This window comes from Nelumbo nucifera, chromosome 6 (genome assembly GCF_055504915.1).
Source record: "Nelumbo nucifera cultivar China Antique chromosome 6, China Antique-T2T, whole genome shotgun sequence".
Taxonomy (NCBI): Eukaryota; Viridiplantae; Streptophyta; class Magnoliopsida; order Proteales; family Nelumbonaceae; genus Nelumbo; species Nelumbo nucifera.
Window position 1 is genome coordinate 35,987,589 of NC_142654.1, and position 23,421 is coordinate 36,011,009.

Sequence of the window (23,421 nt, forward strand, 5' to 3'; positions counted from 1 at the left end):
ATTGCATTTATCTTAATAACCGGGTAACTCAGAGTTAGAGATGAGACTCAAGATTTAGGTGGCGTTTGCTATCATTGAACAGACCTTCCAACACTTGAAATATTGCCTTTTAAGCGGCCGGTGGTCATTCGGTTGCACCTCCGAACATACCCTCCGAAAGCTGAAAACAGCTCCGAAAACTTCAGAGGTTGAACTACCTCTGAGCGCATTCGGAGGTGGCGGATGAAACTTGTTTTCCACCGATGCCCCTTTGTTTCCAACCGATGCCAATGGTGATGGAGAACCAATAATAGAAAGGTGGTGCCAAAAAGCCCAAAACGTGTGGATGATAACATGCTCACGGGCAACAAAAGAGGACAAAGAGGGTGCGGTCATGCTCACCGGCATTAGAGGAGAAAGAGAGTGAGGTTGTCCTCACCGGCAACGGAGGAGAGGGATGACAGTCGTGTTCACCGGCAATAGAGGTTGAGAGAGAGAGCAGTGACCGCAACCGTGTTCACCCACAACAGAGGAGAGAGAGGGTGTGATTGTGCTCACTGGCAACAGAGTAGGAGAGGGCACAGTGACTGCAGTCATGTTCATCAGCAGCAGAGGTTGAGAGAGGGCATAGCAACCATGGTTTTTCAAACCGGCCCGGAGACTGAACAGGTCAGGGGTCCGGTTATAAGGTCGAACGTCGGCCCATTCTGACAAAAAAATAAAAAATTAAAAAAAACTTAAAAAAATAAAAAACGGTCAGAACCATTTGAATGATTCGAATAGTTAACCACCCAGGTCAGCGGTTTGCTTACCAAAATCAACGGTTTTTGGAAAAAATCCAATTTCGGAGAAAAAACGAAACCAATCATCTGACTAGTTCCCGATTTTTCCGGTCCGGTTGTCCAGTCCGGTCCAGTTTTGAAAACCATGATAGCAACCGCAATCATGTTCACCGGCAACAGAGGAGGAGAAAAATCATGAAAAGATGGAAGAAAGGAGAGAGAGAGAGAGAGAGAGAGAGAGAGAGATGGGGCAATAGGGCAGAAAGACGAAATTCTTACCATGGTGGCAGAGGTTGAAGACAACCTCTAGTTTGTTCAATTTTATTTTTTATAATATTAATATTATTAACATTTTATAAATATTATTTTATATTAATATTTTAAATTGAACATTAATATTAAAATTATTTAATATTATTAATATTTGAAGGCAAATATTGATGTTTAGAGGACAAATTAAAAATAATAAATATTATTTTATAATATTTTGAATAAATTTTATTTTGAAAATTTTAATCTTTTTATAAACATTGTTAATCTTATCTCATATTTTTATTATTTTGTAATTTTTATAATATTATAAAAATTTTATAGTTTTCGTTATTTTTTATTTAATAGTTCAGGTGACAATTTGAGAGGTAAATTTGTAGAATGCACAATTTTCAGACGTTACAGCATTCAAATTTCTGAACAACTCCACTATATTCAAATGTCTACAAAAGCAAAAAAGCAAATTTTCAGCTGAATGCTTTTAGAGACTTTTCAAAACCTTTTTAGCTCTTCAGACTTTAGATTTATCGAATGCCACTTTAGTCAAGTTACCAATTTCATTTATTATGTGGATTTTATATTATCCGGTCGTATCTAGCTTGTATAAATATCTTGTAGTTTGTACTAATAATGTGGTCCTATCCCACAACATCATTGATAGTCCTTACCTAAATTAAAGATTAATTAATGTCAGGCTGACTACAAAAAGCTGGTCACATCCTGTACACGAAACATTACAGCTATCGCAAACATTTCCCTTAAATGTTATTGTGAAAAGAGAATTGTTTTTTGATTTTTTAGAGGTTCTAAATAAAGAAGGTTGTTTGTGTTGGATTAAACCTTTATATCTGAAATTTATTGATTTTATTATTTTATCCTTAAAATAGATTATTTGATCATTTTGAATTCAATTTGGATTATTTCATAAAAAAATGATTTATTAAAGTAAGAATAAAATTGAAAATAAATATCAATTTATAAATTAAAAATAAATTATTATGAGTTAAAAGAATAATGAAAATAGTATAAAGACCATGAAGCAATAAAAAAATTTAATAATTATCAAATTAATATCTTAAAACTATTAAAATATGGGATGATAGAAAGACAGGAGAGAGAGAGAGAGAGAATTATTGCTGTTGAAAGTTGTAGTGACGATGGCAGAAAGACAAATAAGAGAGAAAGTTGAAAAAGAAAAACAGAATAACAAATGTTGAAACATTTATCAACTCAAAATTCTTCTTACAAGCCAAAAAAAAAAAAACAAAGGAAAAAAAAAAGAATTGATAAATGCAGAAACATTTTTTTTCTTTGATTACTTCGATATAATTTATAGATCATTAGAAAACAAGGCAATAATGCCCTTGAATCAAATACAAGCAGTTCACCACTTTCCCCACTAACCAAGTCAAACCCAATTTGACCTTCCAAAACCGATTCGAGTCCAAATCGCTTACATACTCTTCCCGCAATGACTTGGCATACCAAAATGGCTCTTCTGCCCTTCCCTCCACCAACGCTTTCATGGGCCCGCCGATGCCGGAAAACGTGTAAATTGCCGCTTCTTTCCGGAGATAAGGCACGTCACAGTGGCGTCATAGATTCCTCCGGAAGTAGGGCCTAAGTAGTGAAATCTCATCCTTCCGCGTTGCATCGCGCATCATCCTCGATTCTATTGCCACCGTTGTTGCCACTACAACAAAATCAGTCAAAGGGTACTTCAAATTCAGATAATGGTGAGTCATTCTCTATCATGCAATCAAATTTTAGGACAAAGCCCCACCATCCGTGGTTAGTTAAAGACATTTGGACTGAGAGAGTGGATTATCAATATTCATATATTTAAATTTAAAATTGGAAAAAATGGATAAAATAAAACTTTTCAATGAGTAATGGTCACTAAGGGGGTGTCATACAATGCGAATTGTTTTTCTTGTTGGTTTCAAAAACAAATAAAAAAATTTTTAGTTTTAAATCAAATTAGTTTTTAAAACAAAAATAGAAAAAAAAACATCTAAAAACAGATAATATATATACATACATACTTATATTAGACCATTGGTCCACACATTCATACTTCATGGGCTGCACGCACCCATGTGCATTGTAACTCACTATCCTCCTAACGGATGATGTTGATGTGAGTGGCCCCACACATTGTCACCATTCCAACCCTAAACCTTGTGTTGAAGGATAGAAAAAAATTTCACCTTTTTCTTTCTTTCTTTCTCTTTCTTTTTTATTCCTTGATAAGTCTAACCATTTATACATGCTAATTGACTCATAGTTTCTCCTTCTGTTTGATGAATAACAAAGATAGATGAAGCCCCATCAGCTGTATTGCCTTCCATTATGTGATGATTAGAAGTCTATTTGAACTACTTTGTTGTGTTTCTTAGTTAGCTAATCAGAAAACAAATCCTAAATAATGGGTTGGTCATTTACCAAAATTTAAAGGGTTTCTAGCTAGATTTTATTAACCCATCAGCTGGTACAGATCGCTCTGTGCTGTCCTAATGAAAAAGGGGAACTGGAGCAAAGACAGTGGGATCCGTTGCTTCAAATGACAGTTGAGATCCCCCAACATTTTTTGTTGATCGGTGTTCTTAGACTAAATATGATTTTTCAATGGCAATTTAAATTCAAGCTAAATGTTTCTAAAATTTCTAGGTAATCTTTCACAAACTCAAAACATTGATTCTTTCTTCAAGTTTTAACAACACTATGACTGTTTCCAACTATATATTTCTTGTATCTCTAAATAAGTCTCATACATCACTCAACATCAAAATCATAAATTCTGAGTATTTCTTTGCTTTTTTTCTTTTATTATTAATGTTTTTTTTTTCTTATCAGCAACTTTAATCCCAAAGTGCTTAAATGAAATTTAAAGAAAGTTCAACATACCAATAGAAGCTAGTGTTCCCCTGAACTAGTTCAATATTAGTCCTAGTGGTGTTGTTGCCCAAGACCCCTACTTTTGTTCTTTTGTTAAAACCCTCAACAAAAGGAAACTTAGAAGCCCAAACAAACCCTTAATGCCCAAATGCCCGAGATATCAAACTCTCTTTTTTTCATTTTTTTGTTAATCAATTTCTAAGAACTTGGATATCTCATTTGGTTTTTCCAGATATCCCAAATTGTCCTAGGGTTTCATCTTTTCCTATCTAATGAAGTTCATTTTGATCCAAAAAAAAACAAAAATCCATTCTTGCATTATAGAGAAACCTGTTGAATAGAAATTAAAAATAAATAAATAAAGAAAAAGCACTTAAGTATCGAAAATTACAAAATCTTTTTGAAATGATTAGTCTTTACAAAATTTATCATTAAAGAACTAATTGAACATCAGAGTCAAACCTGGTAATCTAATTGGACATCCGAGGCTTCCCACTTGTTACTGCACTCTAAGCTTTCAACCACCGACAGTGAATAACGAGCAAGCAAACTGTGAAGTTGGAATAGATGAAAAGGAGACAAATCGGTGAAGGGCTGCTATCCCTTGGAGATCAGATCAGAGAGATATGTCGTTGCAGGTGCCGTCGCCTATTGGATGTCACTGTGCGAGAAGACTGTGAGAGAAGGAGCAAAGAGAAGTCTCGACTATGAAAGAAAGAGAGAAGATGAAAGGGGGAGAGGAAAAGGCAAAGAAATCGGTGACTTACCTCACCAGATTTTGGTTCAATTCAATTCTTTTCAGATGCCGAAGGAAGGAGAGGCAAGAGATTAGGGAGAGACGGTTGGAAACTAAAATCGTGAAAGAGAAAAGTTCAAGGGGGTTTTCGCTGATGCAGATTGAGGGATGACGAGGGAAGTGGGATTTTCGTTTGGGCGGGAGAGATTACTCTCTTTTTTTGTTTTTCAATGTACCGAGTGAATGTTCTCTAGCGGCGAATATGCATTCTTCCCGTCCGAGAGAGAGAGAGAGATTTCAAAGACATTCTTCCCGTCCGAGAGGGGATTTTGGCTATTGGATTTGAAGAAACACAAAATGACATGGCGGAAAAACGTGAGAGCGATTAATCAAATGGGGTTTTTTATGATACATCTGAGTGCATTAAGTGGCACCTGTGTCTTTAATTTCAATTTGAAAAAGCATTTTAGATCATATTTTAGATGCAATACGAAATGAGCCTAGTGTCTAAAAAATAGATATTTTAAACGTCAAACCTCTGAAAAGAATTACCAAATGAAAATGCGCAAACAAGATTGTTTGATTAGTGAATAGAGGGGGCAAATTGATGTCGAGAAACCAATTGTTGCCTCCTCTTTTACAAAGGCATTGTTTGGCATTATTGTCGTTTCTCAGAAAATGATGCCACATAGGCACCACATTAGAGAAAACGGTGCTTTAAACAATACCCTCTTTGTTTGGTACAGTTTTTCTAGAAAAAACATTACTCTAAACCATGCCTTGAAAATCAAGAAAGTATTGTCAAATCGAGAAAATATTGTTTGGAGCAACACCAAATTCAATATTTTCTAGGAAAACGATGCATTGCTACCCATGATGCAATGACGTGGCATCAATGTGACACCATCTTGGACATTGGATAATATAGATCAATGTTGATGTCAACATTGAGCTGGTACCAAACAAAACCAATGCTGTTTTATCAAAAAATGCCTTATGGCAACACTGGTTTCAAAGAAAAAATAATCATTATTTTCTCTAAAAAACTCTGCAATGTTCCTAGCAACCGATGCCAATCACCTACAAAGTAAATTATAATCATTACTATAATAGTCTAAAAATAAAAATTCTTCCTTGCACCGAGTCCATTTTTTTTTTTGAAAGATAAATACTATATTAACAAACAGAAAGAATAGCACAGTCGTCAACCCTAATTATCCCTTCTAGATAGTCTAAACTTACTAAGGCTCCGTTTGCTTTTCGGTAAGTTATTTACCCGGGTAAGTGTAGTTACCTAGGTAAGTTTTTCATGAGAAACACTTACCCAGCTAAGTGCATTTACCCATGTTCTTTTATTTTTCATGCAAATAAGGCAATGACTATTTTAATCATAAAAATCCATTATTAAAATGGACATTTTTGTTCCATTCAAGTTTTGACAATTTTCCCCTAGGTGAAAAAATTATTTACCCACCTAGGAGATGGGACATTATTTACCTAAAAAAATAAACTTTCTCTGATGGTTACATAAATCTGAAAAAACATGGTATTAACCAAGTGATTGATTAGGTCTCCTATTGTGTAGAGAAGACTTCAGATCGTACCCGTCTGCACCTGGGTTGAGGGGGTTATGGATTCGGAGATGGAATGGGAATGAAATACCCCAATTGCGTAGCCCTATCTAAGTGGGCTATTGAACGTTTTGGCTTGGTAGGACTGAAATGAGCAGAGAGCTACCCCAAATCTGACCATCTTTTGAAATATCTTTATTAATACAAAATCTTGATTGGTGGAAGGTGTTCAGTGTTTAATAAATGGTATCGTCCACTTATTTTTCGCATGTGATGCCCCAACAAGGGGAGTGGGGGTGAACCGGTGAGTTGGAAATGGTTGTGAAAATTCGAATGGCACACTATAATTTCTGTTTGCTGTGGTCAAGGTCTAAAGTTTAAAGTAAAATCATAGGAGATCAATTCAATTCTTCAATCATGTTTACAATCAGCTCCCTTCTTGTTATAAGGGAGGTCTTTGTCACAAATAAAAGTTCAGAACTATTTATCACTAATTGTATAAGGGGGTTTTTATAATTTACCCTTATTTTCAAATTGAGAAATTTAGAGTTTATCTCAGAGATTTTGGGGTCTCATTAGTGTATAACAGTAGTAGGGCTTTTGGGGCAGAAATTGCCCCATTAATAGAATGCTACAGGGGGTGTAACCTGGGAAGACACTACACATGAAGACCAAACTGGACTCTTAATCTGGACCTTTTTTCAGTCACTATAGCATCCATATTCCATAGCCCACTGTTTCAACATCTCCTGTGTATTATTTGCCCTCTACCATCAGTTGTATAATTTTATTGCTGTAAGGACCCAGTAGAGTACCTCCTTGGTCGTCGGAGGAGGTGGTCCAATTGGAGATCGGCTTTGGTCAGGGCAAGCCCATGGCCACACCGTGCCAACAGCCTCTTGCAACCTTACATCTGGAATATCTCTTTATGAAATAAATCACATAAATACGAATATATTTCCAATGCAAGACTGTAAACACTATTGGAAAGGGAATTACCCTGACCCAATCAGAACTCGTCCAATTGGCACAGTCCCATATGGAAGCTGGTCTCCTGTGAACGCTGCGTTGCTGAAACATGGGGCACTTGGCTTCCTTTTTCAATCTTTCTATGCCAAAATACTTCGCCTTTTTTTTATCTCTACCCTCAACCTTTGGCCTTCTCTAGTTTAGTTATCCCTGTTTTTCCAACCTATTTCCTTTTAATAGTCAGGACTTGGGATACTGCTGTCGGTGAAGTCGGGGAGGCAGAGCGTGGTTCTGGACCTCTGGTTGCTATGCCCCATTAACCCATAAATGAGATAACTGAAAACACTAAGCCTCCTAACCAATAACCATCATTGTTAGCTTTATTGGTTTTGCAAAAGAAATAAAATCGGCCAACTCCCAACTACCCAGACAAATTTGTGAATTAATTTGGGTGTCTTTTGTGGTTGGGTTATAATTAATTCAAGCTTGTTATTAAATGGATAATAAAACTCTTAGTTGGGGTGGCATTTTCTGATGAATCTGAATTTGGTTCAAGGATTATCTGGTCTAAACTGAAAAGAACAGGCTCACATCCAACCTGACTACTACTACTACTATTACAGTCTCGTTCTATCTTATTCTCCCTTGGAAATCCTAGTGATATTTAAGCTGATATTCTTCAATTGCGTTCTGTAATTGTAGAAATGCCCAGAATAATAAAATTCCTAAAAGGGTAATCAGAATGTATAAGGATATCATCAAACGGGAAAGTAGCTGAAATGTTTGAACATTGAACAAGAAAAAGGGCCAACTTTCCCTCTGGTTATAATTTCTCCATGTATAGCCCGTCCAATTATAATATATTTGATCTTTAATTGCATGTGCAAATTTTGTTCTCTAAATACTAAGAAATGCCTGTTCCAAATTTAAACTTGATTTTGATTAACACTCTGTGGATATGGCTTTAAATAGAACGGGTTGACGAAACAAGACACATATAATTGGAGGGTCAGGGTTCTCAGGTGGGAGTCAAGAGTTGCCACCAAAATCCCCAATGGCAAATTGGTTATAATCCATGATTCCATTGAAAAGAAAACAGAACGAATCAACACATAGTATTTAGTTAATAGTTATCTTAATCCATGAATTAGTGGACATCTGCTTTTGCTTTAACCAGTTGCAGACTAAAAGCTGACACGACTCCATGGCCCATGGGTATCGTTCACCATGTTCAGTACACGAAAAAGCCAATACCAACTTGCAGAGGTCAATTAAAGCATTTGGGTTTTCTATACAGCATATACGAGATTGCCCAATCCATTCCATGTCATGGGTGTTCTGGGAATATTTCTCAAAGAAAAGGAACTATTAAACCCAGAACCCGGAACGAGTGTTTTCAGGTAGTTGAAGGAATTGACATCAAATGGACCAAATAATATATGATTTTAGGTGGTTGCACTGGCGTGGCTTTCAAATGAGAAGTGCTTGAGACTTGAGAGGAGGGAGCGGGAGCCATAAGCTCAGAGGTGGATGGTCAGAGTCAGAGAGAGTCACAGAGAGAGAGAGAGAGAGATCATAAAATTAAGTAATATAGTTCCATCTTTTCTTTAATGACACAATTAACCATGAGAGATTAAGACAAATATGACCCTTTAATAAGACTTAAAAACATGGCTAATTACGTACTGAATCAATTGTTGGATCAGCCCAAGTTGGTTCAGTCCCTTATTTCCCGAACTGATCCTTCTGTTTGAATAAAAAAGGCTGATCTGTGCTTGATCTAGATCATGGTGGCCAACCTCTCAGCCTAACTAGCAGCCGTGCTCTATCCAACGCTGAAGTGTTCAATAAGTACAAGAAACATCATGTATTACTCGAGTTATAATCAGATAACATTCCTTATACTGTGTTCTCTATCTCCATCTCTTTCCTTCTATTTTAATTTCAGTATACCAACTGACTACTTTTTCTTACTGTACTGTCATGCATAAAAGCAGAACGGTTCTCCTTACATGATAGAAATGGAGCAGTGGATATGGGATTCAAGTTTATCACTTCAGCACAAATATTCTCAACTCCACACAGTCAAAGCTTAATTATTCCTCAAGAACATATTTGTAATATAAATTAAAGTTTGACACTTTTGCTTGTAAGGTTATTTATGTCATACCTGATATCTCATGCCATATAATACTTCTCTCACCTACAACTATCTTGGACAATAATTCAGCATTGATTACTTTTGATGAATACTCAACTAATCATCATCTTAAGTCAACAAAGCATCGTCTCCAGTAAGGAAAGAAAAAGAAAGAAAAAGAAACAGAGTAAAAGTAAGAAAAAAAGAAGACCCATCAACACCCATCTCTCTGTTTTTGGCCTTTGCTTTGATTTCCATCCAAGGCCCTTGGTTGGTAATGCTTTTCCACCCAGATTGCTGGCTTTACCAAGAAATTTTCATGATAACTGAGCCTTCTCCCTCTCTCTCTCTCTCTCTCTCTCTCCAAACTCCCACTCTGCTTGTCCTTCCCAGATCCTCTTGTTGTCCAAAACCCATTTAAAAATCGGCTCATATATGTCTGAATTCATGATCTGAAGCTCGATTGAAGTACAGCTTACAGGTTCAAATACTTCTGTCATCAAAACCTCCTAGGAGTTTGAACTTGAAAATGTGTCAAGGACTGTGTAAAGCTTTTAGTGTAGGTTTGTTTTATCAAACCAGTAAATTTTGTCCCAGTGATGTTCTTCACCTCATCATGATTTAGTTCTGTCCAATAGATTAGTAGGTTGCTAGCTTGGTGAAGAAAAGAGACTCCCATAAGGAATTAATGGGGATGGCGTATCTGGAAAATCCACAGACTTGGATACCATATGAAAGCAGCAAGGACTGCTCTCAAGGGTTTTGTACCATCTATTGCCCACAGTGGTGCTACATCGTCTACCCTCCTCCCCCTCCCTTTGGGTTCTCGGAAGAACAAGCCTCCAGCCCAAACTTGTCCCCTTTGGTGATCGCCATCATTGGAATTTTGGCAAGCGCTTTCCTACTTGTATCCTATTATACCCTCATCTCTAAGTACTGTGGGAATTCGGATTCAGTCAGAAGAATAGAAAATCATGAACCAAGTGCAGATTTCGACGATGATCCCACTCCCAATTTGAACTATGAAGAGTGGCAAGTCTCGACCAGGGGATTGGAGGAGTCCTTAATCAAGTCCATCACATTATGCAAGTACAAAAGGGGAGATGGGCTGATTGAAGGAACGGATTGCTCTGTTTGTCTGAGTGAATTTCAAGAAGATGAGAGCCTCAGGCTATTACCCAAGTGCAGCCATGCTTTCCATGTTTCTTGCATTGACACCTGGCTAAAATCTCACTCAAACTGCCCTTTGTGTCGTGCACATGTTGCTTCTCCTCCTCCTAATCCATCACCGCTTCAATCACTGCCTCCAGTGCCAGAAACTCGTCCAGAGTCGACTGGATCTTCGGTAGAAAGGTTACAGGAAAATGATATAGTGGTTGCCATAGGAGATGCAGAAAGGAGTCGTGGAGAGGAGACGAGACAGACAGGCCAATCTGCTCCGAAGATCCCTTTGCGGGCTTTAAGTGATCTAGGGGATGCCGAGCAGAGGAACATTATAATTGAGGTTCAACAAATTAGGCGATCTGTTTCCATGGATTCTTCATGTCAAGGTCGCCTGTCAATCGCTGATATATTGAGCATACGTGAAGATGTAGACTCTCAAGAGGAAGATCACCGGATTACAGTAGGGGCAGGATCATCGAAGCAAGGTGGGGGATCTTTTGGCAAGTCGTCTAGCAATAGAAACAGGGTCTTACATTGTGTTATGAGTCCTGTAGCTATGAAGAGATCATTTTCTAGTGGGAGATTCATGTTGACACGGCATGGAAGAGGAAGGAATTCCATTATTCCCTTGTGAAGATTATTTTCATGTATCAAAGAAGAAGAAATCATATTGAAATTACAGTTTCTTTTGTTCAGTAGAATCATAGCGAATGTCTCGAGACATCCAAATTAGAAGGGAGGAGATGGCCTTGGTGTGAAAATCTTACATCAAGTAAGTGTATGGTGTAGCTTTTCTACTTGAAGTGTTGGAATTCTCCTCTTTAAATGATAATGGAGAGTCCATTGATGTTTTTGAAATATGTTTTTTTGGTTGTAATTTCAGTCTCTCCCATTGTGATGAGCTTGTAACGAAATAGAGTTCGGGTGCAATTGCTTCCGTGTTACTCTTTCTCTCTCTCTCTCTCGCCTGAAACACTTAACCTTTCACCTTAATCCTCTTAGGTAGAATTGTCTAGCAAAGGAATAGGGTAAGTTTGGCTGTTCGGCAAAGAACACCCTAGACAGTTTTGAAGCTACATATCCACGACGCATAGCATGGGAGTGGGATAAAAGAGTAATTGCAATCAATAATTTTTAATTAAAAAATAAGGGTTATTTACTAAAACACCCCCCATAGTTTCATGCATTCACTAAAACCTACCCAATAGTTTGTGTTTTATTAAAGGATAAATTACAAAGACCCCCCGGTACTATGGGGTCTGTGACAAAGACCCCCCTGTACTATGACCGTGAGACAAAGACCCCCTTCCATTAGCCTTCCGTTCAAAAAGGCCGTTATAATATTTTTTAATCCCCATACTACTACCCTTGTAATAATTAGAAAGAGAAAACACTGTTCATCTTCCTCAACCTTCCGATACTATCCTTCTCCTTCACATTTCTCTCTCCCTCTCTCTCCACTCTCTCCCCCAATCTCTCTTCTTGCCCTTCCCCTTAGCAGCGTTGGGATTGACCCATTTAATTCAATCCCGATCTCTCTCTCCGTTATTGCTTTCTTTAGATCCCGATCTCTTTCTCTCTCTCTCTCTCTCTCTCTCTCTCTCTCTCTCTCTCTCTTCATTTGCCTGCTTCCCTAACCAATTCAAAACTTTCAACCCGTCTTCAAATGCAGTCGGATAGGCAACTTCCGCCACCGTGAAATTGCAGCATGATAGGTTTTGGGCGTTCCAAGAGCGCCATAGCTGTTACGATGAAGGTTCTGGAGGTTGGGATTTGCACCGAGAGTGGCAAATGATCACACAGCTTGTGATGGACTTCAATTAGAAGTGGGAGTGCCATTAGCTGGTTCTATTATTCTCATCATTAAACCTCCCTGCTTCAGCGACTGTTCATCTTCATCATGGTATACATATGCAAAGCCACCGTGTCGGGTCATATCCATTCCTGCCATCTCATCCTCAGCTGATATCCTCAACAAATTCATCTTATTTAACACATAAAACAGAGGACCCATGGTGGCACTCACCCACCGTTACGACGAAGGTTCTGGAGGTTGGGATTTGCTCCGAGAGCGGCAGATGACCACACAACTTGTGATGGACTTCGATTAGCAGCGGGAGTGCCATTAGCTGGTTCTGTTCTTCTCATTATTAAACCTCCCTGCTTCTGTGACTATTCATCTTCATCATGGTATAAAACAGAGGACCCATTCTGGCCATCTCATCCTCAGCAAATTCATCTTATTTAACACATAAAACAGAGGACCCATGGTGGCACTCACCCACCCACCAATCGTCAAAATCTGGATAATTTGAGCAGCTAAGAGCTTTCCACCTCCTCCCATGAACAGCCCATATGGCCTCCCTGTGGCCTGGTATACCTCCTGCACATATATGCCCCTTACAAACAAGCCCGTGAATATAAGACCCCAACATTCACAACCACCATGCAATTGCGCAGCCTCCAGTGGGTCATCATATTTGAACTTCTTAGCAAGCTTGTTGCATCCAATCAAGACCCAAGAGGCAATGAAACCGCAGACGATAGCAGCCCATGGCTCCACCACTGAGCAACCAGAGGTGATTGCCACAAACTCACCAAGCAATCCATTGCACACATCGGTAATGTTCCAGTGTTTTGAAATCAACCTTTTCCCGAACAGAGTGGTCAGTGCAGCCATGCAACCGGCCAAGGTCGTGGTCACTGCAGTCCGGCAAAGTAAATGAGGTAAATGACAAACTAGGTTTCTATCCGCTATAGAGTCACTGGTGATCCCTACAACAGCAATGGAAAAAGCCCATTGATACAGGAAGTTACTGTAATGGAACAGCTCTGACGGGAACGCCTTCATGCCCAAGAAGTGATGGCCGATGAAGCCGTTGGAAGGAGAACCAAAGACAAAGGTGAACCCAAAGAGATAGTAAAACAGACCCCTAGCGGCCGTGTTGAGCACGTTGGTGAGCATTATGTTCATAGTGTTCTTGGCTCGAACGGAGAAGAGAAGAAAGGGAAGATGATAAATGTGAAGGGATGAGAGATCCATCATATGGATGGCCGAATCCCGCAAGAAGGTTGGGCGAAATTTCAAAAATTTCTCTCTTTCCCATCTGGGAATCGCATTTCCTATTTTAGAAAATTGCATTTTCAATAATCAATCTTGAACCAAACCGGACTAGATCTAAAACTAAAAGGGAGGAGATGGATATGCCTGATACGGAGTAACAGTAACTCCCAATGAAGGTGTTCACGCCCAAGGAGAAAACCAAAAACTGCTTCCACTGAAAATGACACAGTGAGAGGTGAAGCAGAATCAGTAGGACAACTCTTCAGCAAGAATGGGGTAGAGGGCTAGTGAGCACGACTTTAGATTGCTTCTTCTACCAAGAAGCAATATCAAGAACAATTCTTGATCACTCCCACAAGTGGAGATCGAACTGGGTAGGGGCGGCAAGAACAGGGAAGAACTCTACAGACTGCTGTAATGTCTGTTGTGTATTTTGCATGTCTGCCCTGCTCTCTTATTTATAGCCTTAAAGAGACAAACTCCTAATCTATACCCTAGAAATATATAGCATTTGTCTTCACCCTATTTATGAAAGAGACTCTCTATGTGGCCACACTACCTTGCATATCCCGTTTTTAGCAACTTTTTAATGTCCTAGAAAACAGTGTACTCCCAACTAGATGATAAAAGTCCTTACATTTTTCTTCTTCATTAGGACCATACTGTCGCATGTAGCTTTCATGACTCCACATGGAACAAAGACCATATAACATTTGGAGTCCAACTAACTAAATGATAATAAATTCCTACACACCTTTAGGACATATGCCACACTACTAGGGGTGCAACTTTTCCGGGTTAGGGTTGGGATTTTGCCAGAATTTCAATGGGCCCAACCCGAAGCCCGAGCCCGAAATAGTGTAAACTGTTATCTCGGGCCAACCCGACTTACACCCTACGCACTACCTAGAGTGCAAACCACTTCAGCTTGTAATGGGCCCAACCCGAAGACCAAGCCTAAAACAGTGTAAACTGTTATCTCGGGCCAACCCGACTTACACCCTACACACTTCCTAGAGTGCAAACCACTTCAGCTTGTACAATTGTCACTTTAAATATAACTTTTTGGTGAAGCATTTCCTTAAATAAAGTTTCTCTAGATTTTTCTTAAATCTTCAGCCTATACAATTATCTTTCATCCATAACGTTTTAATATAACATTATTAGCAAGGAACAACTGAATCATATTAACACACTTTAACTTAATGTTCTTCCAATCAACATCCTTCTTGTCATTTGACTTTCCATCATTTTCCTTTAGTTCTCTAACCAATTTTTGTTGAACTAAAATGTCTTTTACCCTCCTTTTCCATGGGGTAAAGCTGCCTCTGTCATTAAACCTATAAATCTAGAATTTTGAAAACTTGTATACATTTTGTTGTCATTATCTCTTAAATAATTTCACAAAACATCTTGTAAACACCAACTTGGGTGCTCTAATACTACTTTGTTGGGACTCACAACAAACACTTATAAGACAAAACTATAAAGTATTAGAAAAATGGAAATCAAGAGAATTTAATAGCAACAGAAATAAAGTAATCCAAATAAAGACAAATAGAAACAAGCACCATCAAGAATATTAAGGACTTACATCATTAGAACTCTCCCTGTTCTTCTTTTATTTCGAAGAACAAAACAAGAGAAAAAAACCTACTCTTACACTAAGAGCATACTCTTTCTCTCATTCTCTCTTTTTTTTTTCCTCCAACAAGAGAAAATAACAAACTTCTCTCTTTTTTTCCCTGCATATGAAAGAAATCTTCTATATGTAAAACTCACCTTAAACTAAAAGAGGGATTACATACCCATTTCTAGACTATAACCTAATCAAATGGTTGAAAAATAAATCACAATTTCAACAAATATCAATTTATACAAATCTGATTTTAAAATCCATTATTTGAATTTGATCTATTTATAGATGGATGAAATATGAATCTACCATAGCTAAGTCGATCGATTTGGACCAGACCCCACAATATTTTATATATAATGTATGTAGATTGTAGAATATATTAATATGCATTTATAAATGAAGTTGGTTTAAATGTTGTATTTTTGCTAAGAGTCATGGGTTTAGGTCTTCCAAAATTTATTTTTAAAACATTTTTACTCATAATATATAATATTGATCATTTTTGGTTCATTTATGATATAAAAAATGTATGTTTCCTATAGAACTTTGATCAATCACAACCCCTAAATCTTAATGAATACCAATTGATTGATTATTACTTTTATGATACCAGTTGGTTGGTTATTAGTTTTTTAGTTATCATAACAACACTATTATTCATCTCATGCCATATCAAAATATGGTATGAGTTAAATTGGAATCCAACAAATAAGATTTGATACAAATTTGAATATTATTTGATTGAAATTTGATCTATATATATTTGGTTCCATCTTATCCATTTCAAGCCCCAACTTTGTAAATGGCTATCATTAACATGGGTAGTAGTAACAAGTTGGTCAACAATCTATTCCATGAATTCTTACTCATTAGGTGAATTAAGGGGAATCTGTCAATGTGATAATTGTTTTTGTTTTAAAAAACCAAAACCATTCACATTGGTAAATAGAACATATATGACATCGAACATAATTGAATGGTAAAATAGGATTTATGTAACGTAACCCTTACATTCAGGGTAAGGCTTAGATGATGATGGTGACTCACATAGGCAAACAACTTGAACTTTGAAACTTATCAGATTTGTTTCCCAAGTTCATTTTCACCTGCGATATGACTGTAATTATTTGCTAAATTCCTGATGGACATGTGGTGTCCCTAGGGGGCAGCCTCGTTACTTCACAAGCCTCAAGGGGCATCCCTGAATATTTACCCCTAACCTTAATGGCAAATTGCTCTCAAGACATTGCAACCTTGGTTGATCTCTTTAGTTCATTAAAGCTAGAGCAACACTCAACTATATGATTAGCATCTTAATGTCTTTGGCGTTCATTGCACCCTAATGTGTAGAGGGTCGCTACAAAGAACCCATAACACGATCGGTAATGGGACCTTGCTTATAAATAAGATATAGGAATCACAGGTAACCATCTTACACTCTTTGATTCTCACTTTTGCTCTTGCTCTTGTCTCACCTCAGCACCTTAGCTTTCAATCACATCGGCTAACATAACCGTCGAGGTCCTTGCTTTTGGCACCACACCTAGGGGCCTATAACATCCTTTTGTGTTAATAGGTAGGACCCTCAGCTAGATCACATTGGAAGTTCCCAAACTGCCCTTGCTACATTCTTTGGTGGCATCACTTGTCACTATCTGTAGAAACAACAAACATATGAAGTCTCATTCTTAATTTTTATGGCCAATCAGCAAGACAACTAGAGGACAAGGAATTACTTGCCCCTCCTACACCTCAAAACCATGTCACCTAGAAACAATTCCAACAATTGATGGAGCGGGTGGCCCTTCTTGTTGATGAAGTGTGGCCATATCATGATAGAAGGCCAATAAATCCTCTATGAGTTATGATGTAACCGTTTTTGGTCACGTACCATTTTTTGTGATGTATAAATTTTTTTGGCTAAGTACCTCGTGTTTGACCTGGTGGTGACGTGCCTTAGTGATGAGCTACTTGGTGGCGAACTCCCTGGGGGAGAACTACTTGCTGACGAACTGCCTGGAGATGCTCCCTGCGAACTGCCTGGTGGCGAACTGCCCGGTGGCGAACTGCCTGGGGGTGCTCCCTGGTGGCGAACTACCTGATGGCGAACCGCCTGGTGGCGAACTGCCCGGCAGTGCTCCCTGGTGGCGAACTGCCTGGTGACGAACTGCCTGACAGCGAACTGCCTGGTGGCGAACTGCCTAGCAGTGCTCCTTGGTGGCGAACTGCCTGATGGCGAACTGCCTAATGGCGAACTGCCTAGTGGCGAACTGCCTAGTAGTGCTCCCTGGTGGCGAACTGCCTGGTGGCAAACTGCCTGACGACGAACTGCTCGGCAGTGCTCCCTGGTGGCGAACTGCCTGGTGGCGAACTGCCTGACGACGAACTGCCCGGTAGTGCTCCCTGGCGGCGAACTGCCAGATGGCAAACTGCCTGGTGGCGAACTGCCTGATGACGAACTACCTGGTGGCGAACTGCCTGATGGCGAACCGCCTGGTGGCGAACTGCCCGGCAGTGCTCCCTGGTGGCGAACTGCCTGGTGACGAACTGCCTGACGGCGAACTGCCTGGTGGCGAACTGCCTAGCAGTGCTCCTTGGTGGCGAACTTCCTAGTGGCGAACTGCCTAGTAGTGCTCCCTGGTGGCGAACTGCCTGGTGGCAAACTGCCTAACGACGAACTGCCCGGCAGTGCTCCCTGGTGGCGAACTGCCAGATGGCGAACTGCCTGGTGGCAAACTGCCTGACGACGAACTGCCCGGTAGTGCTCCCTGGCGGCGAACTGCCAGATGGCGAACTGCCTGGTGGCGAACTGCCTGATGACGAACTACCTGGTGGCGAACTGCCCGGTGACGAACTGCCTGATGGCGAACTCGTCACTTGACTTGCTCCTAGGCGGTCTGCAACTCAGAGGATGGTGGAGCTCCATGGTGCAGCGCTACTCGACTACCCCCCGCGTGAGGTGATTCTCTCCTTTGTAGACGGCGGGAGCTGAGGGACCTGCGGGAACTGAATCAGAGGACCCGGGGGTATTTTCCCGGCGGGGACTCTCCGATGCCTAAGTTAGCATTCTGATTACAGAGGGCTTGGAGAGAAATGAGAGAGCTAGAGAGCGGGGGTTACCATACTCTTTTTTCTTCCCCCCTTGGTTTTGGGGGTCGGAGTCCTTATATAGTGGTGCCCTCGCGGGTTAGGTGGGTGAAAAGCCTTCAAATGGTAAGACGTCATATCCCGTCAGAACCGGGGTACGGTGATGAACTCCTCGAGGTTGTCAAGCTGGCGCTTGTGCCAGGCGTCCAGGTCGGCGCCTGGGCTAGGTCGTCAGGTCGGTGCCTGTCAGTCGACGGGTCGGTGTCCGGGCCAGGTTGCTAGGCCGGCGCTTGTCTGTCGGCGGGTTGGTGTCCAGGCCAGGTTTCCAGGTCGGCGCCTGTGTCAGTCGGCGGGTCGGTGTCCGGGCCAGGTTGCCAGGTCGGCACCTGTTAGTCGGCGGGTCGGTGTCCGGCCAGGTTGCCAGGTCGGCGCCTGTGTCCGGGTCAGGTCATCAGGTCGGCGCCTGTGTCCGGGTCATGTTGTCAGGTCAGCGCCTGTGTCCGGGCCAGATTGCCAGGTCGGCACCTGTGTCCGGGCCATGCTATCAGGTCGGCGCCTGTGGCAGGCTGATCCGGCAAGGTCGTGCAGGTCGCGCCAATTCGTGCACAGGCCGCGCCCAGTTCGCGCCCAGTTCGCGCGCAGGCCGCGCCAGGTCGCGCGCAGGCCGCGCCAGGTCGCGCGCAGGCCGCGCCAGGTCACGCGCAGGCCGCGCCAGGTCGCGAGGTGCCACGTGTCGCAATTTCACTGGAGGGCCAAATCTGCCCTCATCAATTGCCCCCCACTCCCGAGCTGAGAGTAACTCAACGAAGGGAGTAGATTTCTTTTGGCCCGTAAGTCGACGAGCTAGTAAGTTTTGATCCAATTCCTTATGCTTTGGGAGCTGCCTGTATGTGGCGAGCTGCCAGTAAGACGAGGGGGTCTCCGCCGGTTTCAGTAGTGTAGCCCTTAGGCTCTGGGGCAACTTATAGTTCACTTTTGCTGATTTTGTTCCTGCTGAGAAAGCGATTGGATATTTAGCAATAGTGTGGCCCGCAGGCTTTGGGAGTGACTCATAGTCTACTCTTTTTGATTTTCGCCCGTGCCGAAGAGGCGACTGGGTCTTAAGCAGTAATGTGGCCCGTAGGCTTTTGGGAGTGACTCGTAGTCTACTCTTTTTTGACTTTTGCCCGTGCCGGAGGGGCGACCGGGTCTTAAGCAGTAATGTGGCCCGTAGGCTTTTGGGAGTGACTCGTGGTCCACTCTTTTTTGACTTTGCCCGTGCCGGAGAGGCGACCGGGTCTTAAGCAGTAATGTGGCCCGTAGGCTTTTGGGAGGGACCCGTGGTCTACTCTTTTTTGACTTTGCCTGTGCTGGAGAGGCGACCGGGTCTTAAGCAGTAATGTGGCCCGTAGGCTTTGCCTGTGAGGTGTCGAGCTATGATTGTGCTGCATCAGCTTCGTAATGCCGGTCACCCACTCCTACAAGAAGCTACTAGGGGCTCGACCTTCGAGGGCAGCACTACTAACTTTAGGTTGCCAGCTTACACGGGAGCCTTGGAAGGCTCGACCGGTAAGGGCGCCTATGTAGTCTATTGGCCGTCAACTCCCGCAGAAGCCATGAAGAGCTCATCTTTGTAGGGGGACCTTGCGGAGAGGACTGATGAGGCATCGTCTGAATCGAAAGTAAGGTTGGTAGAGCTACTTAGTCTGTTAGCCCCCTGCATAGTTTTTGAGTTCATAAAAAATGTAAACTATAAAGTGATATCTTCAAAAAAGTGAGGACTTAGCTTTGGTAGGATGAGAACTTAGCTTTTGTAGGATTAGAACTTAGCTTTTCGTAGCGTATTCCCACAGACGGCGCCAATTGATGTAACCGTTTTTGGTCACGTACCATTTTTTGTGATGTATAAATTTTTTTGGCTAAGTACCTCGTGTTTGACCTGGTGGTGACGTGCCTTGGTGATGAGCTACTTGGTGGCGAACTCCCTAGGGGAGAACTACTTGGTGACGAACTACCTGGTGATGCTCCCTGGTGGCGAACTGCCTAGGGGCGAACTGCCTGGTAGCGAACTGCCCGGTGGCGAACTGCCTGGGGATGCTCCCTGGTGGCGAACTGCCTGATGGCGAACCGCCTGGTGGCGAACTGCCTGATGGCGAACTGCCTGGTGACGAACTGCCTGACGGCGAACTGCCTGGTGGCGAACTGCCCGGCAGTGCTCCCTGGTGGCGAACTGCCTAATGGCGAACTGCCTGGTAGTGCTCCCTGGTGGCGAACTGCCTGGTGGCGAACTGCCTGACGACGAACTGCCCGGCAGTGCTCCCTGGTGGCGAACTGCCAGATGGCGAACTGCCTGACGACGAACTGCCCGGCAGTGCTCCCTGACGGCGAACTGCCTGGTGGCGAACTGCCTGATGACGAACTACCTGGTGGCGAACTGCCTGATGGCGAGCTGTCTGGTGACGAACTGCCTGATGGCGAACTCGTCACTTGACTTGCTCCTAGGCGGTCTGCAACTCAGAGGATGGTGGAGCTCCCTGGTGCAGTGCTACCCGACTACCCCCCGCGTGAGGTGATTTTCTCTCCTTTGTAGACGGCGGGAGCTGAGGGACCTGCGGGAACTGAATCAGAGGACCCGGGGGTATTTTCCCGGCGGGGACTCTCCGATGCCTAAGTTAGCATTCTAATTACAGAGGGCTTGGAGAGAAATGAGAGAGCTAGAGAGCGGGGGTTACCATACTCTTTTTTCTTCCCCCCTTGGTTTTGGGGGTCAGAGTCCTTATATAGTGGTGCCATCGCGGGTTAGGTGGGTGAAAAGCCTTCAAATGGTAAGACGTCATATCCCGTCAGAACCGGGGTACGGTGATGAACTCCTCGAGGTTGTCAGGCTGGCGCTTGTGCCAAGCGTCCAGGTCGGCGCCTGGGCCAGGTCGTCAGGTCGGCGCCTGTCAGTCGACGGGTCGGTGTTCGGGCCAGGTTGCCAAGCCAGCGCCTGTCTGTCGACGGGTCGGTGTCCGGGCCAGGTTGCCAGGTCGGCGCCTGTGTCAGTCGGCAGGTCGGTGTCCGGCCAGGTTGCCAGGTCGGCGCCTGTGTCCGGGTCAGGTCATCAGGTCGGCGCCTGTGTCCGGGCCATGCTGTCAGGTCAGCGCTTGTGGCAGGCTGATCCGGCAAGGTCACGCAGGTCACGCCAGTTCGCGCGCAGGCGCGCATGTCGTGCCAGATCGCGAGGTGCCACGTGTCGCAATTTCATTGGAGGGCCAAATCTGCCCTCATCAAGTTAGTTCCTCAAAATCTGAACCAAGGATGAACTAAACTCTGAGGTTGAAAGTAATAATTTCTTAGCAAACCAACAATTCTCCCACATGTACACTAGCTACTACATTGGTCATCGTGCCTCCAGACAAGAGAGAAGTGCGGGTGGTAATAGAGAACATGTTGCCTACAACTAGCGAAACGACATTGGACTACATTGGCCATCAATTTCCCAAACACCTCAACAATAATCGTTCCCAAAGAGGGGACATTCCCAAAATGACCCAGATCTCATGTGGGTTAAAGAGACACCCGCTACTAATTTTCCATAAAGGGATCTTGACTAGAGACTTGATGACATATCAACAGAACTTGGAACTATTCACACCAAGATCAAAGAAGTGAAGGAGAACAAGGTATGCCTCCTCTAGTCACTACAACTTTGCAGGTAAGATGAAAGCTTTTGTCTTTGAGATCATTTTGGAGTCTCTTTCCCCAAACTTCAAGACTCCTAACCTAGAGACTTATGATGGTACCACCGACCTGGAGGACTACATTGAGAGCTTTTGTGCCATCATGCTATTCCATGTATTATTTGAAACTATGATATGCCAAGCCTTCTAGGCCACACTCAAAAAGGTTGCCTGAAGGTGGTTCTTAGGTCTCCCTCTTAGTCTATCATCTCATGGGACTATTTTATAGACCTCTTCCTCTCTCATTCTATAAGTAGTAGGCGCAGCCAAAAGACTTGGCCACACTAATGAAAATTAAATAGGAACCAGGTAAACATCTCTAGGACTATATTCAATGCTTCGACACCTGGGACTTAGAGGTCAAAGACCTTGACTAGGTTATTGCTATTGCAACTGCCAACAACAACCTAATGTCATTGGCCTTTAGAATCTCCTCATAAAGAAACCACCTCGGAATGTGGTAGAATTTCTATCATGAGCTGAATACATAAATACAAAGGAAGTTAAGGTCAACAAGTGCTTGATTAGAGATGAATGACCTACTAGGAAGGGGACTTTCATTGATATCATGGAGTTACATCGATATACGTTAGTGGTAATACATTCTGAGGATTTTAGAGTTCCAAGTATGAGGTATAAACTTCGTGCTAAGGTACTGTAGTCGATATATCCCAAGGCCTAATGCCTTGGATACCCTATAAGGTCCTTCTTAGTTGGATGCAAACTTTCTTAAACTGGGTTTAGAGATGATAGCTTTGTTGAAACAAGGCCTCCTTCTCGAAACTAACTTCCTTGAACCTGAGAATTATAGTACTAAGCAATCCTCTACTAGTAGGCCACTAGTCTGATTTGGGCCTATTCTTAGACTTCCTCTACTAAATGCAAATTGCCTCTAAGATCCACATTATTCTTCACTTCATTATAAGCATCAATTCTCAAAGTTTGTTGTCCAATCTCTACTCGAATGATGGCCTTGGTGTCAAAGGCAAGGTTGAAGGTTGTTTCACCAGTGCAGTCCGAGGTGTAGTCTTGTAGGCCCAAAGTATATTGGTGAGCTCTTCAACCCATAAGCCTTTAGATTGATCATGTTTGGTCCTTAGGTTGTGTAATATGGTTCTATTGGTCATCTTAGTTTGGCCATTGGTTTATGGGTAGCCAACAAAAGTGAACTATTACTTCATTCCGAGGTTTGCAGAAAAAACTTCATAAACTTTGGGTCATTGAATTGATAATAGTTGTTACCAAAGTATAAGGAATACCAAAGTGGTAGATGATGCTCTTCTAGAAAAAGTTCTGAATGCTTTTAGTTGTTATCTGCATCAAAGGTTTGGATTCGACCTACTTGAGGTTGGGGAAATGTCCCCAAGATATCCATTCCCCATTGCAGGATGATATGGTACATTGGTGTGCCTCTAACATCA

General features: G+C 42.1%; 1 protein-coding gene, 1 long non-coding RNA gene and 1 pseudogene across 2 annotated transcripts; 1 reads left to right on the top strand and 2 right to left on the bottom strand.

Annotated features, from left to right (window-relative positions):
- Positions 1–2,216: 2,216 nt before the first annotated feature.
- Positions 2,217–7,517, bottom strand: LOC104608767 (uncharacterized). The gene is made up of 3 exons (XR_737152.3): positions 4,697–7,517; positions 4,392–4,590; positions 2,217–2,724 (listed from the first exon to the last, which is right to left on the bottom strand). It is a non-coding gene; the product is annotated as an uncharacterized LOC104608767 (long non-coding RNA).
- Positions 7,518–9,489: 1,972 nt separating this feature from the next.
- LOC104608766 (E3 ubiquitin-protein ligase Os04g0590900-like) lies at positions 9,490–11,453 on the top strand. The gene has a single exon (XM_010274852.3). The coding sequence runs from the start codon at positions 10,034–10,036 to the stop codon at positions 11,141–11,143; it is 1,110 nt and encodes a 369-aa protein (XP_010273154.1). The 5' UTR covers positions 9,490–10,033; the 3' UTR covers positions 11,144–11,453.
- An 872-nt stretch (positions 11,454–12,325) lies between these two features.
- LOC104608802 (ammonium transporter 1 member 1-like) lies at positions 12,326–13,483 on the bottom strand (annotated as a pseudogene).
- Positions 13,484–23,421: the final 9,938 nt, after the last annotated feature.